Below are 16,635 nucleotides of genomic sequence, written 5' to 3'. Positions count from 1 at the left end.
TCTTAGTTACTTTTAACGCTGTTTTAACATAGTCAGTACCAAAAAGTACTTTACTCTCTTCAAGTGTTCTTTTGGTTAACCAAATTAATGGTTGCAAACAAATAAAATATTTACCCTGTACTGCAGCCAAAACAGTGTTTCTTTATGTAATCTGAATGATGAGCAAACACCAGAGCACTGGAGATAATAACAGCAGGTCAGACTTACTGAAATGATGCCCCATCTTAATACGCTTCACAGTAACATACATAGTATAAGGACCCAGATGGAAATGAGCCCACTACTGTTTAATTTAGCTGTATCTCAAAAACATAAAGTAACTCAGCAAGGAGATTTCTGCTGACTGCCGTAAAAGAGGGCATTTATCAACACCCCTTAACCTCTGGCTTTTACCTGTTAGTTTTCTAAAATATGCTTGTGTTGCTTCATAAGCCACAAGGTGTCACAGTGGCTCAACTGGTAGGATTCTTGTCAGTCTAGACACGCAGGTTGTGGCTTCAGGTTACATACCAGTGCTAACACCGCTCTGTACGAGGAAGTCTGTGCTACGCTGCGTATTTAGAAGTGCAGCCCTTTGGATGAAACAATCAGTCAAGGTGTAACTGGGTTGCTTCAGGATGCTCTTGATGTGGGTGTTAAATAATCTTACAGCACCGTCACAGAAGAGATGTACTTGGTGCACTGGCATCTTGACTGATCTTTTTACTTTGCATTATTAACCCTGACAGAGTGTTAAGAGGTACTGAAAAAAGATGAGCTAATAATTCACACCAAATAATAAATTTTACGAATTCCACTTTGTTCTATGCAGAGTTGCTATGAATTAATAACAATTTATTTGAATGCATTAATTATTAAATTTAAGACATTTTTGCTTGTCTTTCATAACAAGCAGTGTGCTGTAAGCATGTAATATTCTTCTAACACTATATGTTGCGATTGGTCATATATTGTGTGCTACTGTTTCTCATCCTTGACCGGATGAGCACAGACGGAGCTAGAGCTTAAAATGCCACGAAGCTCTGAATTTTTTCACCAATTTATTCTTATTACATTTTTCTACAGTAACTGCACGGTAAGCAGTGCCCTGTCCCATGAAAAAAAATACGCACGTACATCGTATTTACTGACCTGTAATTTTCCCATTGCCACTAGTCATTGTCATTAATTTGCTTTACATTCGTACACCAGTCAGTCCTCACTGCAAAGCAATCAGAGATTCTTTTCTGGTGTATTTAATTTCTAAGTATCATGGTTCTATCTGGGCGGTTTTGGAAACTCAAACAGGAAACACTGCCTCTCAGCTTAGCCTGTATAAAGTAAGCAACTTCTTTCCAGAATGCTTAACAAATTGAAATTTGCATTCTGCAATTATTTGTAAGAATAATACTCCATTGATCAAACATTCACCGAAATGCATAAAGAACATGAGCATAGCCAAGCAAATTCACTGTTAAACTCAAGTGAATAGTCATGGAAATTTTGCATGTAGTATTTGCTGCACTCAGGTAATGAACCTTTACCCAGTGTGTTGGCTTTTCATGTCCCATTATTCATGCCAACACATTCATTAGAACGGGCCTATGCTTTTTGACATAATCAGCAATGTGCATAGGTGTGGCCTTCAAAGCGTTATTACCATAGTTTACATGCATGCTGTTCGTAAATATAAGCAGAACTCCAGTCAGTGCAAAATGCCAAGCTTCCCACAAAACATATGGTAATTTTTGTTCTGTAAAATGGATAGATGCGCTATATAATGCATAATTGCAGCACATTAAATCTGAACTTCTAATTGCTTAAAATGATACTTCATATCACAGCAACAACATTATTACCTAATTACCCTAAGGGTTAACCGATACTCCAGTGATTAAGTCTAAGTAGAAGTGATAGACCTATTGTATCACCTTCATCCACTGCAGCAGGTTGTATGGTTGCAAATGCACATATAGACTCTATATTGTGCCAATGTTTTTAACAGCCTGGTAGGGCAAAGAACAAAGGTGAAGAAATGCTGGCCGAGCACCAAAGGGAAGGAGGGTCCCTCTGGTAAGACACCGAACAACTTGAACAAGAAGAATTTTCATTTGTTCTGAAGGAATTATTTCACAGCAGTTCTTTTCCTTTCTCGTCACAATAACATTATTGTGATGTGAAATAGAGTAACATGGAAATATTTTTGGTACTTAAGAGTGGATACAAGAATTATGAAAGATGGTGACACTGCTCCGAAATGGCAAGTTACTATCAGAGTATGGGGGATGGAGTAAAAGAGACAGCTATAGGCCTTCTTCCACTGCTGCACAACCCATGCATCCAACTTCTGTAAACGGCATGAAGAAAACATAGCATTCTAAGTGTGAGGCATTTCATATTCCGTTTTTCTACCTGTAAAATACTATCCTGGTTGCAAACTTAGCAGCAGAGCAGGTTTCATGCCTGCCTTGCCAATTGCACCCTGGAGGATCTCCAGTCTGTAGAAGAGGAGAAGGTTAGGAATGCTGGTGCTACTGCCTGCCTTCCTGAGGGATGGAATATGGTGAGGATGCTTCAGCTTAAACAGTAATAAAACTAAAAAGTTTCACTCTATTTACTTCCTTGTTTTCTGAGCATTTTCCTCTCTCCATGTCACTACTGTATTTAAAGATTTAGAATATTTCTTTTTGTATAATGTGGTCATTAATATTTCAGAAATCTCTTTGTAACCTGCTCTAGGACAGATGGCAACTCTCTGATATAATCTTCTGCTAATGGCTGAGACAAAAGGAACAAGAATCAAAATAAGGTACATGAAATACTTTACGCAATGTACTGGAAGTCATAATTTTCTCAATTTACTACTTTAGAAAATAACCTAATAAAAAATGTAGTTAGGAAAAACAAACATTTGAAAGTCCAAAAGTAAAAATAGTCTGCTGCACAGGAGATATAAGACTGCACATAATAATACTCAAACGGGGACAGCTGGTTTTTTCCAGGTATTTAGTTTTTGAAGAATGAGCACAGTGGATCTACAATTAGGTCTGTTCTTGGGTTTGCCTTAATCAGGGGTTCCAAATATGATCACTTTTATATACACATAATGTTTCATTTGCCCTCTGAATGCAACAGATAAGGTCATCCAACTAGCCTGTGCAATCCTTCTGGGTCATGAAGGATGCTCCAGTCTGCAGCTAGCAGTTGTGTAAAATGGACCAGACCTGGACAGATATTGAAACTGCTGTACAAGAGTAATCTGATGCAAAACTATACCAGAAGATTAGATTTGCCCCTTCCCTTTTTAAACACATGGTACACACAGATTTTAGTGTTTCGGCTCAGCTAACTAGCCTTGGCAAACTGACACTGTGGCTTAGAATCAGGAAAGGTGGATATTTGCAGGTAAGGCAGATCATGTGTGATAGATATTTCAGCAATATTCTGATTTATTAGTTGCTTAGAAGGATGCAAAGACCAAATCATTTAGTTTGCAGGTAACCAGGCAGTAGATTTTAAGTGCATTTCAAAACCTATGTAAAGTTACGGCTTTACTGTGTCAGTTGTGAGTTTGTGACTCTGCCCTGGCCAAGCACCTAGATGTGAATATTGACAACAGAAAGACCTTAGGGAGAAGTTCCAGTTTCATACTTATGTTTTGGCTCTAGTTATCAGAGTTACTCATAAAGAAGTCTGCTACGCTTGAGTCTTATGCTTCAAGTCTGTATGATGCAGATGGAAACACCAGCTTCATCATGAGTATGCCATCCTGACAATGGTGTATAAACAGCAAGGTGGTGCCAAGGCAACCTAAGTCTCATGGAGTGGACAGCCTGCTCCTGTAAAATTTATGGCCTTTGCAAAGACTGCATTACCAACACCCTCGAGTCCTGAAGAGGTGATAAGCTTAGAAAGCCAACAAGCCTTAGTTCACATTCTGTTCTGCAAAGGTCTCATTTTTGCAGGTCAGTGATTTCTCACTAGCCCCATAAGGTACAAAAGTGCCAGAGTTGTCTCCAGAAGCATCAATTGTTCCCATACTGAGGTTTATGGTCTGCAGGTGGTTCTAGTTGATCCCAGTTACCTCAGGAGTACCAAGTATACTATTCGGCTTAGATCAGGAACTTACTTTAGTTTGGCTTTAGTTTGGAAGGGCATGGCCGTCCACCAAAATGTAACTGAAATGGAAACAGTATTTTGACCATGAAGTACTTTTTTCTCCGAAATTATAAGAGCAACCAAACACAGAAGGAATGTACTGGATAAAAGAAAGACACAAACCTAGGGAGAAGATTTCAGCCAGGGCTTCAGGGAGGTTTCTTTCACTAGTGATTTTGCCTAATGAATAAGACCACTGAGACCTGGCCAACAGGCCCTGCCCCACCACAGTGTCTTGTGGAGGCAGATCATCAGCCACTTTGGGGCAACCTTGTCCCTGCCAGGATGATCCCTGCGAGGCTTCAAGTAGCCCAGAAACAACTTTTGGAAAAGAGCACCCAGCAAAACTGAGGATATATGCTGGCCTGTTTACACAGTACAGTGCAGGAAAGCAAGCTCTTCTTGGGGAGGAAGCAACTGAACAAAGTATCGGCAGGGTTGGAATGCCTGTTTACAGAAGATATGCAACTTTTGGCAAAAAGATACAAAAAAATACCATCTGAAGTGAGGATTCCAGCTAAAAATATTGCAATGAGTTTAGCAATCTACCCATAGCCTTTTTCTATAAACAAAGAAAGTGTATATACCAAAAACAAATGATATTTTTTTAATGTGATCTTGCAGTTCTACTGCAGGCAAAACTCCAGCTTAAATACAAGCACAGGACTGGGCCTTTGTTATAATCTCGATTTTGTTCCTTCTCACCATCCAGAGGCTTCTATTTTTGAGACTGGGTCTGCATAGTAAATCTTGTTTACATCAGGGAAAGACCGAGTTTAAGTTTTTTAAAGTGGATTTATGGTTTAAAGAGTAAAGAATAAAAAAGATAAAAGGAAGGGTTGAAAAGGTTTCTTTATAGAAAATGATCTAGTAAGCATGATTGCAGAGGAGATCCATTCTTGCACTTTCACACTGACTGTCTCTCCCTCCTCACCAGCCCCTGCCTCCAAAAGCTCCCTGTTCCTTATGCGTGCAGTTTACATTCTATATTATAACTTTGGGGGTGGAGGGGTGGGAAGCAGTAAGACATCCCTGGTTGTAAGCTAAGGATCAGCATGGAAAGGAAGTAGAGTCTTTTTTTTTTCTTCCCCAGCCTCATAAGAATTGTTAGTTTGTAACAATTTTAATTGAAAACAGCTGCAACTCAAATTTTTAAGAGGGAAGAAAAAAATATATGAAATAAAAGACAATCAGTAGTAAGAGCCTTGAATCCATTCTGAAATCAGTGTCTGCCTAAAGGAGTTCAAGGGTTTTTTGTTTTTTTAAACTGACCTTTTAGTTTCAGCAAAGCACGGTTTATAAGTACTCTTTTAAAATACTTTGCTCATGTTCCTAGAATTGCTAAGTATTAGTGTATTTGTGGGTGAAAGAATATTTCCTCAAAAATACTGAGAGACAGAAGTTTATGTATTTTCCCCTCAACGAAACAAACTCATTGGACAAACTCAGACTTATGTACACAATATGAGAGATCTGTTTGTGATACTAAGTTGCTATGTGAACAAAAGTGATGTCACAACATAGATTTTCATGACTAATCTATTAAAAATGTATCAGGAAGAAGAAGAAAAGATTATTTCATCAGATAGCAATGTGAGGAAGTAAAATAAGAGACTTCCATTAAACTGTAGAAATTTTGTTTTGCTTTGATTTCCTTTAAATATTTGGTTGAATATGAATGTCTCTGTAAGCTTCCAGTCCATTTAGTAGCTTTTAAATAATAACATCCTCCTTTATTTTCCTTTTAATTTTATTTACATTTTCTTTCATCATGAAATCTCTGCTTTTGTTAAATTCACTATACAGTTTAATATGATTTGATTAAGCTAATTGTCTTTAAAACAAGTATGCTACTAATCAAGTTCTCTAGTCACCCTTAAAACACTGCTCTCCTAGCCAGAAGGAAAGCTGTGTTTTGCATATAATGGTGATGTAAAGCATAACCTCTTGTAGTTGCGAGAGATACACAGGTGAATTTAATATATCGTGATACGAAAAAGTGCTAACCGTATAGGGGACTAAATAAACCAGTGAAAGGCTTGATACATTTCTTTGATTATTGGCAATAAAGCAACGCCTCAAACTTTAAACCACCAGCAACTTCAAGTGATCTCTCCACAGTGCATTGTAATGTTACTGAAAAATAATTATAGACAAGATATAATCACCTTTTGTTTTCTTTTAAGTGTGAGCAATTTCAAATGATTAAAAATTAGAACAGAAAAGGATTTACAACATCAAAGGGGAAAAGAGGCTTTTTTTAAACATCAATTTTTATGAAAAACAGAGAAGATATTTAAGCTAATTTACCTATGTCGTGTATTGCTACCTAGAACTTTAGAAACTGCTGATTATGCCACAACAGGATTGCTTTCCTGAAATGTTAAACTAACACAGATATAAGAATATTAAGATAAACTGAGTTTGAATGAATGGTAATGAAATCCTTAAAACTGCACACTGAGCAAGGAAACAGCTGCATTTTGGCTAACCAGAAAGTTAATCAACTATGATAGAAGTAAATAAGATTTATCTTTATATCTGCCAGAGATTATTAAACATTTAAATATTCATTTTACTTCTTTAAATCAGGATTGTTGATGCATTACAAAATGGCACCAGACACTCCCAAAGTATTATTAAGAAACCATGTACTAATTTCCATTTAGAGAAAAGTATTACCAGATTAGATTTCTTTGAACAACTTTTAAGGAAGGTAAGGTGTTCCTGTACACCAGTAACTCAGACTCCCTAATTTACTTTAGATCACATAAGAATTAGCTAGGTGGTGGACTTTTGCCAGTACTTACATCATAAAACCACCCCCTGCCTGGGTGTGATTGGAATTCTTTGCCTAAGACTGACCCTGAATTTAAAAAGGCAGTTGTAGGTTTTGCCTGAGGAGGCCATAAAGTTGTAAGAAGTTTGGAGAGCAAAAGTTTGCACATCTAGCAGAGGCTAGAGTTGCTAATTCTCTACTTTCATGACTACCATTTCTTCCTAAAGAAAATACGAAAAACAAAGACAGACATGCTGCACCTAAATGTCCTTTATTTATCCCTCTGTACTTAGTCTGCTTAATACACAGAGCACATCCTTCACACCAACTATTATTCCCTTCCACCCAACGCTGACACAAACCAGAGTGGACACAGTGGATTTCTCAGCGAGGGTCCCCAAGTGTAGAGCCACTTTGAGGACACTTCTACCTCCCCCAACATACCGTAGACCCTGCTGCTGGGAGAGAAGGAGTAGAAAAGGCATTCACTGGTGGATTCCCTATCAGTGTCTCCACCAGCCCATTGCTTTTTTGGAATCATTTCTCACCTACCTGCAAGTTCTGGGGAGCAGCTACAGGAATTCACTACAAAGGTGGGCTCTACAGACAGAGGGGAGAAAACAGATAGACGTGGTATACAGATACTCCTTTATTAGGCTCTCCACCCATCCTCTCTACAACTAAGCCAACTTATGTACACTTTGCTCTGCCGTGGAACTTCCACCGCTGCAAAGTACAGCAGAGAATCCGACTCTAAAGGATTATTAAGAACAATTTTATTTTGTAGGAAAACAGGAAAATCCCAAAGGCTTTCCAAGGATATATTTGGGATAAGAGCTGTAGGTTCTCATTTTTTAACACATTCTCACTCACCACTGGTGGTCTCCAGAAGTTGGGCCCAAGTGGAATCTGCCAGCTTGCTACCCCCAGTCTTTTGGAGAGTTTCTTTGTAATTCCTTTCCCCTTAAGCTGCTTTGCTTGTGCTCACCTACCCCCTGGGGCTCACAGAGTACAAGCAGCCTCCTTCAGAGACCAGTGCCTACATTATTCCAAAGACTGCCTGGAGAGAAACGTTCATGCACTAGAGCCTGTATCACCCACAGCACAAGCACATTCCTTCCATGACATGCAGGGCTCCATCGGTCTGGATTCAAAAAATTCAGAGCTAGTTATACATGCTCCAGAAGTCTTCAGCTCCCAATCCCAAACATGCTTGGAAGTGCATAAAATTAATGTGAAACTTCCACTCCCAGCCTGCCTCAGCAGCCAGCATGATTCTTTGCAGGCTGTCCACACCTAGTCACTGTAAGTGTCCCAGGAAACTGATTTAATTTTTTTTTTATTAAGGAAGGTGTTTTAATTGGAGGATGAAGGAGATGAGCTGAAGCTAGCCAGAAAACACATTTCAACAAACAACAATGCTTACAGCACAGAGCTCAGAAATTAAAAAACAGAGAACCAGAAAGTAAACATTGAACCATCACCAGGCAAAAGTATTTTTACTCTGAGCAAATGAAAGAAATACTGGAGCATAAGGCCTTCATTAAATAAGCACTGTCAAAGAAAAATTCTGCTGAAACCTATGGCAGTACTAGCAAGGCAGAGCAGGTTATAACTTTTTGCCCACAACAATCCATGTGAATGTGCACAGCAAAAACTGCAATTAAACACGCTGAAGTCTAACTCAGCACACCTCAGCAACGCAGGAGGGGGAAGTTGTTTCACAAGTCCCTCAAAAACTTTTCTAGTGTAATATTTGTAAAGGAGCTGCGATCAGAAACTGGTCAGTTATTAAAAGTACCACTAAAATAATATGTAAAAAGGCTAAATTAGCCCTGACAGCTTTTCAGAACAGCTTATATAGAAAACCCTGAAAGAATCACTTAATGATACATATTTCTTCTTTTCACTTGAAAAAGTCTAGAAATTATTACATTATTATGCACAGGAATGTAAGGAACAGAGTTGCAAGGCACTGACAGATAAATAGCAGCCAATAACCCCCCAGCCCCTCATCCTGTCTCAATGGCAGCGACCCTCCGCAACCACCAACTTGGGGCAAAACTGCCAAACAGTTGCCATGATTTTGGGAGCAGTGAGCTGCTTGGAGTTTTCAGCTAACACAAAGTGTATTTACCAGTTAGTCCCCAGCAATGTTTTAAGACCAGCAGCGATAACAGTGTCAGAAAAGCAGTTACCCCGTAGCAGTTACCCAATCAGAAAGCAGGTCACATCTCGTTAGCTGTATCATATACATTAAACGTCACAGATTCTCCATGGCTTAGCTGACAATTCAGGCATGTGTGTTTTATTGTATGATATCCTCATGTTCTCTTAAAGAATTACAACACAACAAACAGCTCAATCTGAGATCCTTTACCATGCTTCATGGCATGAATCTGGCCGATATCTGCCTCTATGTAAAGCCATCCACCTCAAAAGATTAATACTTTTTAAAAGTGTTTTCAGGGCACCGCTAGTAAACTACTCTGAAAAATTGCAGCACCAAGAATGTTTGCTGCACGAACACAGACACATGGGCAGAAATGCAGCCTGATTCAGTCCACACAGTTTTTACTTCAACAGACTAAGAAGTGTGCTTGATTTAACCGCATAAATAACAAGACGCAGCCTCCACTATTTTTTTTAAGTGACAAAAGTGTTTCTCCCTTGCCATTCAGCATATTCTTTGTGGTGGCTGATCTGGGTGTAGAAGGCAGGGTGTACAAACCACTAACAGATTATACAAAGCACAACCAACGGTGAATGTAGTTTACATTAATTGGGTACTTTTGACAGCTATATGACAAAGTCGTGAACCGATCAGCTCTCTCGTTAAAAGCAACTGCATTCTAAACGTAAACATGAATTTCTCTTGTCGGTCGTCCCAAACATGTGTTCTTTAAGCGCAGCCTAGGAATAAGTTTTTAAAACTCCACTCCTGTTTCCTGTTATCTTTCATGTTGCATTTTAACGAGTTTACAAAACAACACCAGAGAAAGGTTCTTCTCTCCCCCTTAACCTGCAACATTTCTGAATTAGTTTTGTGCAAAAGCTCAAGCGATACCTTGTGATATTATAGCCGCAACTGCCAGCAGGACAGATCCTGAGCAAACAACACACTGAGGCAAAGAAATTTCCTGAGACCAGCATTATAATCATCCTGAAGTGCTATACTGTAATTTCAGGATTTCAGCCTAAGCTGGTATCTCCTCAAAGAGTTGCTCTGCGTGGAAACATAATGAGGGATTACCCAATTAAACTACTAAATTAATTAGGGTTCGTGCCTGCATATACTGTACTGCCTAGTGGGACGCTTGAGCTGGAATTCGGGCTGAAACCTACTACGGTCCATGCACAGGAAAACAAGGCTGAGGGACTTACCTCCGTCCGCGACTGCAGCCTCTTGTTCATTTCATATATTCGGTACTCTGGTTGCACCATGTACGGTGTGTGTCTCCTATAAAATGGGCCAAAAGGAGAAGAATAGAAAGGGTCATGTGGTGTGCTGGACATCTTGCCTGCTTGCAGAGATTCAAGCTACACAGAGTATCATCAACATCCATACAGAGCACATGGGCTGTGTGTTCTTCACAGTACAAAGTAGCAGCGCGCACACACACACACATCCAGGCTGCACGCACTGGCTGGGAGCTGCCGTGGGAGCCCTCGGTAGCGGGAGGCGGGGGGAGCGGAGCGGGAGCGCACGGCTCCGCGGGGGGAGAGGCACTGGGCAGCTTCAGGCACCGCCGCTCCGGTTTAAAGCAGCAGTTTCTGGAGGGGTCATTTCCTGTCCGCGCTGGAGACTAGTTCAAAAATATAATTTTCCTCTCCGCCTGACAGAGGTCTAAGGTTTGGGTTTAATTTTTCCCAGCCAGGACCCCTCAGGAACCTGGCAGCAAGGCTTGTTAGCATATAGGTGGTTTAAAAGCTGCCTGAGCCAATCACCCTCTGCCAGGAGCACGCTTGGGTAATGTCAGAAATGTGATTACTACAAAATACATAAACACAGGCCACGACTATCCCCGCCGCCTTCGCCTGGTGATTCAGCCGCTCCCGGGCGGCCGCCCGTAGCTCAGCCCAGCTCAGCTCAGCCCGCTCGGAGAGGCTGTGCCGGGCTACCGGGGCCTCGGCAGCCCTCGCCACCCCGGCCCGGCCTTGCCCGGGGGGAGGGGGGGGGAAGGCGGGAGAGGGGTTGCGCCTCACAGCAACAGTTTGGGGGGCCGGGGGGGGGCGGCCTCGGTGCCGCACCGGGGGCGGGATGGCCGGGGAGCCCGCACAAAGGCATCACCTCCCTACACCGCACTTCACACAATGGAGAGCGGTCAGACCCTAATCGCAGAAACCGCCCGGGAAAATGTAAAAACACAAAGCGCCGGGTGGGAGAAGGAGACCCCGACCAACGGCTGGCAGTCCCGCTCGGCGGGGGTTAGAAATGAGCCCATGGATCATTTTAAAAGCAGCTGTCCGGCTTAAGGGTGGCGTCGGCTAGGTAGGAGACTGGCCCCTATTTTCAGGATCGCCCCTGTGCACAACTCCAGTAGCGGTTAGAGTACATTGCAATTGAAAGACATCCAAATCTGAAGGGGGGGGGGGGTGTGGGTCCGAGCAGGGAGGGGAGGGCGAAGGGGAGGTAATCACCCTTTGGAGGTGAAGGATGAACTTCATCTGTTGAATCATACTTGCAGGAAAGTGCCGGGAGCGGATACCACGTGAACAAAAAGTCCTCAAAATACAGAGGAAACAAAATGGGCTCATCCGCTCCATGGGGAAGTGCAAGGTTTGAGAGGGGAGCCTTCAAATTACCTGTACGAAAAAGCCCTTGAAGCACAGAGTGTGTCTATATACACAGCTGTAAAGTATCAGGCATTATTTACAGTACTGAATAAATGTAAAAACAACAATAAACAGTGCTGAATTAATCTCTCATGTAAATTCATTCAAGCAAATGGAACCACTCTAAGAACAGATTTAGTTAACTAATATGATTAAGAGAATAACAATCAGATGCAATCACAGCAGCTCTCAGCCAGGGTCCTTCGCCCGAACGCTGCAGGATCGCCCATTTCACAGATGGGGAAATCAAGGTACATGCCATTACATTTTCTAAGTTTATGTAATAAACCTGAAAAATATTTGAGCGTGATATGGCTTCACCCACTGCCAAAAATTTAATTCAAATCTGACTCAATGTAGGAATATTTTAAGACGGATTTGGAAAATTTCAGTTTTCATTGGCGTTTGGCTAAATCTCAAAAACCTGCGCTCTCTTTTCAGGATAAAATATGAGAGTTCATCATTTTATACCAGTGACCACTGATCTGGATCACAATTTAACTTTGATGTACCAGTCGCTGTTTAGCAAAACTATTTCTGTACGCTCTTGTGGAATAACAGTTTCCATAAGAAGTGACGTATTGAGCTGTTTTATAGACTTCCAACAGCTTTTGTCACTAAACACAGAGCCAACAGATGATACAGGGGGTATTCCACTTCTCGCTTGTAATGGTCCCCAGCTATGTAGCAACACTGCACTGTCGCTTCGGTACCATCACAGAGGGTGCTGAGTTTAATAAATGGCATGTACGTTTGGCCCAGTCGTGCTGCAATAATGGCGATGGTACTCTGCCAGGGTTCGCTGGCCGCGCAACAGCCTCTAACATCGTTACACACCTAGAAGACAACTACCCTGCATCTGCCTTGTCTTAACAGATCCTAGCAAGGCTCCCTTAAAGACTAAAACCAAAATGACCAGAAAAATTACAGAGCTACAGCACTACTATATGCAGTTTTTACGGCTGAAGTACCAGCAACTTAAATAGATGTCAAAAAAATAAAAATCCACCCACCAAACTGTGGATTTTACTTTGTTTGCAAAGCAAATCCAAAGTAAAACATATTTGCCCAAGAAGGGACACACGGCTTTTTGTAATTAAAATGGTGGGATTTTGCATAGCTTGAAAACTGTATCTGTTTCAAGGACTTTTTGCCTGGGCTAAAATTCACTGTTTCAGGACGTTAAACATGGCAATAACATTAATATTTGTCATTTTGGCTGGGGTGGGGGCAAAGGAAGAGGTAGTTTTAAAATAAAAAACTCAAAGTCCGGGGCAGTAGGATTTGCTTTCATGATTGGGAGCCCCAGATACTCCCCCACATCCCATATAAGAGCTTCTGTGTACGGGTCTAGTGCAAAGAAAAATATGCAGTGATATTTTAATAATTCCCATTGATGAACTGGTAAATTATCGCACACCTACAGCCCACCAGCAAGAACCGAGTCCCAGGGTAGGATCCTGCTAATTACAGGCTCCGGCAGCACTTCCAGTTGCCTGTTATCATCAAGACCAGCGTGATGTGCAGAACAGTAAAACAGAAGGCAGAATCAAAGGAAAATAAAGTTACAGGGATCCTGCCAGTGTCATCTCAATTCCCACTTGGATCAGCCGCCTTTAAAGCTTCGTGTGCTCACCAGGAGTGCCGGTTAAGGGACGTGAAGCCAGCCCTGCTCCTGGGCTGCTCCAAACCCTGGCACCACCGGCATCAAGCCGCTATCCAAAGTGGCTCTGGGGTCAAAGGCAAACAACTGGCCCAAGATTTAGGATAACCGATAAATTTCTTAATCTGGACAATTATTTTAATGTGAGCAGAGGAAAAAAAGAGGTGGAGGAAAACAAGAAGAAGCCACTAGTTAGTCTTTCCAGATCTGAAAATGGGTGTACTTATGTGCTTGCGTATACACTGCTACAAATAGATAAGAAAACAGTGTGTGCAGAGTTACATTTACATGGGTGTATATGTGTGTGAATCCCGCCACGTCTCAAAGTGGAGAGCCTTACCCCACTGCTCAGAGCCCAGAAGGGGAGGGCTGTGGCACCACCTGGTTACCCAGTCCTCAAATCTCCGCACCTTGTAGGTTCACCCGGCCCCCACGTGGGTGCTGCACCTGGGCATGAAAGGAGGTGGCACGGCAGAGCAGAGAGGGACCAGGACATGGGCCTGCAATCCCCACCAAGGAAAGGCAGCTGAGTAAGAGAAGGGTGCTGTCAGAGCCCGCCAGTGGAGACAGAGCCATGTTTCATGTTTATCCGGCCAGGCGCTAACCACACAGGCTCCCAACACCCCAAGGAGCCAAGGACATGGTGTGCTGAGCTGGCTGATGTCTGGGTGCTGGATTGCCCTCTCCTGGGCAGAAACAGAAGGACCCACGTAAGTCAAGGACTCCACTGACAGCTCTGGAGGACAATTTTCCTTCATTTCAGGGTGAAGCGTGGATTTGGTGGAGCAGAAGGGTGCAGATCCTCTTCCTCTGCACCCACCAGCACGAAATCCACAGTACCTACAAGTAACTGAGATGCACTATGATAGAAGGACCAAAAACCAACAGCAGAAACTTCCTCCAGGACACAAGCAGGGAGTGAGGAGGAATGAATCAGAGTGCTTTGTTCATCTGCCTCTGCTGTTTATGCTGTCACATGTGGTCAGGTGCTGCCTTCTGCTTGTGGCTGCCGCTGGAGCCCCTGGCACAGGGGTCCTGCACAGCCTGCACCACGAGGGCACCCTTGCTGCCCACTCTCACGCCACGCCATGCCACCAAGCAGCATTGGCAGCCCCGTAACCCCGCGCTGCTGCAAGTGCCACGTGCAACCAAGGCACGGTCCTCGCTTTGCCAAGCTGACAATCGAAGCAGCTCTGAAGGCTGCACTATTTTTAATAACCACTTAGTAAGAATAATAATGCAGAAAAGAGATACAGCTGTAAATAGGTGTAATTGCTGTATTTATCCCTGGTATGCGTTGACTATTCAGTCTCTGTCAGTAATCAGGTTTATAAGGATACATTTAAGGTGGTTTGTATCTGTTGAAAAGACAGGAAGGGAGAGACTGATCTTAGTTAAAGATACACAGCAAATGAAGAGCTAAAAAACTAAAGGCACTTGAAATGAGAATACTCAAGTAAACATTAATTTCTTGAAAACAAAACAAAACAAAACAAAACATTACCTTTTCAAATGGTCCTTTGTTTATACAAAAGCCAGATAGCATTGAAGACATTTGATGGAGTGACCTTAGGTAAAAGAACAAAACTGTTTTCCTATGGATGGTCATGAGCGACTAAATGAAATTTCCGTATCAAAAGTTGGGTTGCACAATGAAGAACCACGAGCAATCCCCCATCATCTGTAATATAGGCTCAATTGCTGAGCTCAAACACAGGATTTTGACAGGTTCAGAACTGAATACTGCCATTAATTTCTACAGCTATAGAGTGTACCAGATGCTTGCAATTTATAAGAAATCTACAAGCTGTAATTTGTTTGCATTAAATATTAATACATTGAAATAAAAACATATTCTGGAAAACACTGTCCTTTCACAGACAATTTGTGGACAGGAAACTAAATAAATCTGTTTAATCCATTGTTAAAAATATTTGGTGGGGTCTGTACATACTTCCAGGCTTTTTCCATGTAGACTATTTTTTTTAATCATTATAATTGTCCTTTTCTGTCATTAATAAATGAATTATTATTTTTATCATATAAAGTTTTAAAAAAAAATCTGGAAGAGGGGCCCACAAAAACTGCTGTGTTTCAGAGCTTACAGTGCGGGAAGAAGGGTTCACACCTTTTAAATGCTTCAGGCTTTTTGCAAACTCAAACCTACCCTGCATTTGATGCATATGACAATTCTAAGTATTCTCTTCACCTATTTAATTCTAGTAAATTAGAGTTACAGTTCCAGCACTCACTAGTGATGCTAGAAGTACCTCTGGATAGATGATAACACAAAAGGGATTTTAAATATTTTTTAGTTCTGTAGTGTACATGACGTCATCAAAATGGATATTAAATTTTGTCTTGGAACTGGATGACTGTTCAGTTGAATGCAGTCTTTGAGGAGCCTGCCCACCTCTGACCAAGCAGTCTGTCTCTTTTACCCGTACAGTATGCACACAGCACCTGCAGAGGACAGAGCTGGGGAAGAAAACATGAGACAAACTCAAAAGTGGTGCAAATCATGTCTTGGTGATACAGTGACGGGCCTTCTAAGCATACCAAGATATAGCAGACAGACCGACTTATCATGTCTCTAGTTAAGCTATAGTAAGGCAGTGTTCAGTGTGTTTTAAGTGTCCTGCCTTTGTGCCTAATGCAGAGGGGATACTGGTCTGTAGGAGCTCTCGACTGCAGAGTCTGGCTCTTCAGCTCATGAGAGACATGCTTTAAGCACTAGAGGCTTCATCTTGCCCCTCACTGTGCTGTCAAGTGTGACACCCTCAGTGGGCAGTATATAACTGGAAGGCCATCACAGCTGAGCACTGTAACTACAGACTACATCGTGACCATGCCAGAGAGGATTCTTGTCAAGGGAAATAGCTCCATGAGGTGCTGGGAGGAGAGCGTGAGGTCCCGAGTGTGAAATATTCAGCCCTTGACATCCAGGGGGGCTTCCCTGGGCTGCAATAACTTCAGGACATGAAAGAACACCTGCCCATTGACAGAACCAGATCATCTTCCAGCTGAGCAAAACGCCAAAGAGATTTTATATACATTGGTTTTGCTGCATCTCTGAGGACACCACGAAGGCTGCTTTCCAGAATCCAGCAGCTTCAAGAACACTTCTGTCTTGTTTTGTTCCATCTCCAGCTTGATTCCCCATTCACTCCATTTCTCCAATTTTCCTTCATATCATCCCTACCTACCTGTAGCCCCTTTC

General features: G+C 42.0%; 1 protein-coding gene across 17 annotated transcripts in view; it reads right to left on the bottom strand.

Annotated features, from left to right (window-relative positions):
• The window catches only part of LDB2 (LIM domain binding 2), a 231,730-nt gene extending 220,795 nt beyond the window's left edge, over positions 1 to 10,935 (bottom strand). For 4 of the 17 annotated variants that reach the window (XM_075091815.1, XM_075091818.1, XM_075091817.1 and 1 more), the window contains exon 1: positions 10,301 to 10,801. In XM_075091815.1, coding sequence (XP_074947916.1) covers positions 10,301 to 10,432 — 132 coding nt within the window. In that variant the 5' untranslated portion in view covers positions 10,433 to 10,801. Of the gene's footprint in view, positions 1 to 10,300; positions 10,804 to 10,864 lie in introns of those variants that run through there. The other 13 variants (XM_075091812.1, XM_075091819.1, XM_075091813.1 and 10 more) reach the window with 8 other exon arrangements.
• Positions 10,936 to 16,635: the final 5,700 nt, after the last annotated feature.

The sequence above is a fragment of the Phalacrocorax aristotelis genome, chromosome 4 (genome assembly GCF_949628215.1).
Source record: "Phalacrocorax aristotelis chromosome 4, bGulAri2.1, whole genome shotgun sequence".
NCBI lineage: Eukaryota > Metazoa > Chordata > Aves > Suliformes > Phalacrocoracidae > Phalacrocorax > Phalacrocorax aristotelis.
The sequence above is the reverse complement of the archived record's forward strand: the minus strand, read 5'-3'. Positions and strand labels throughout refer to the sequence as shown.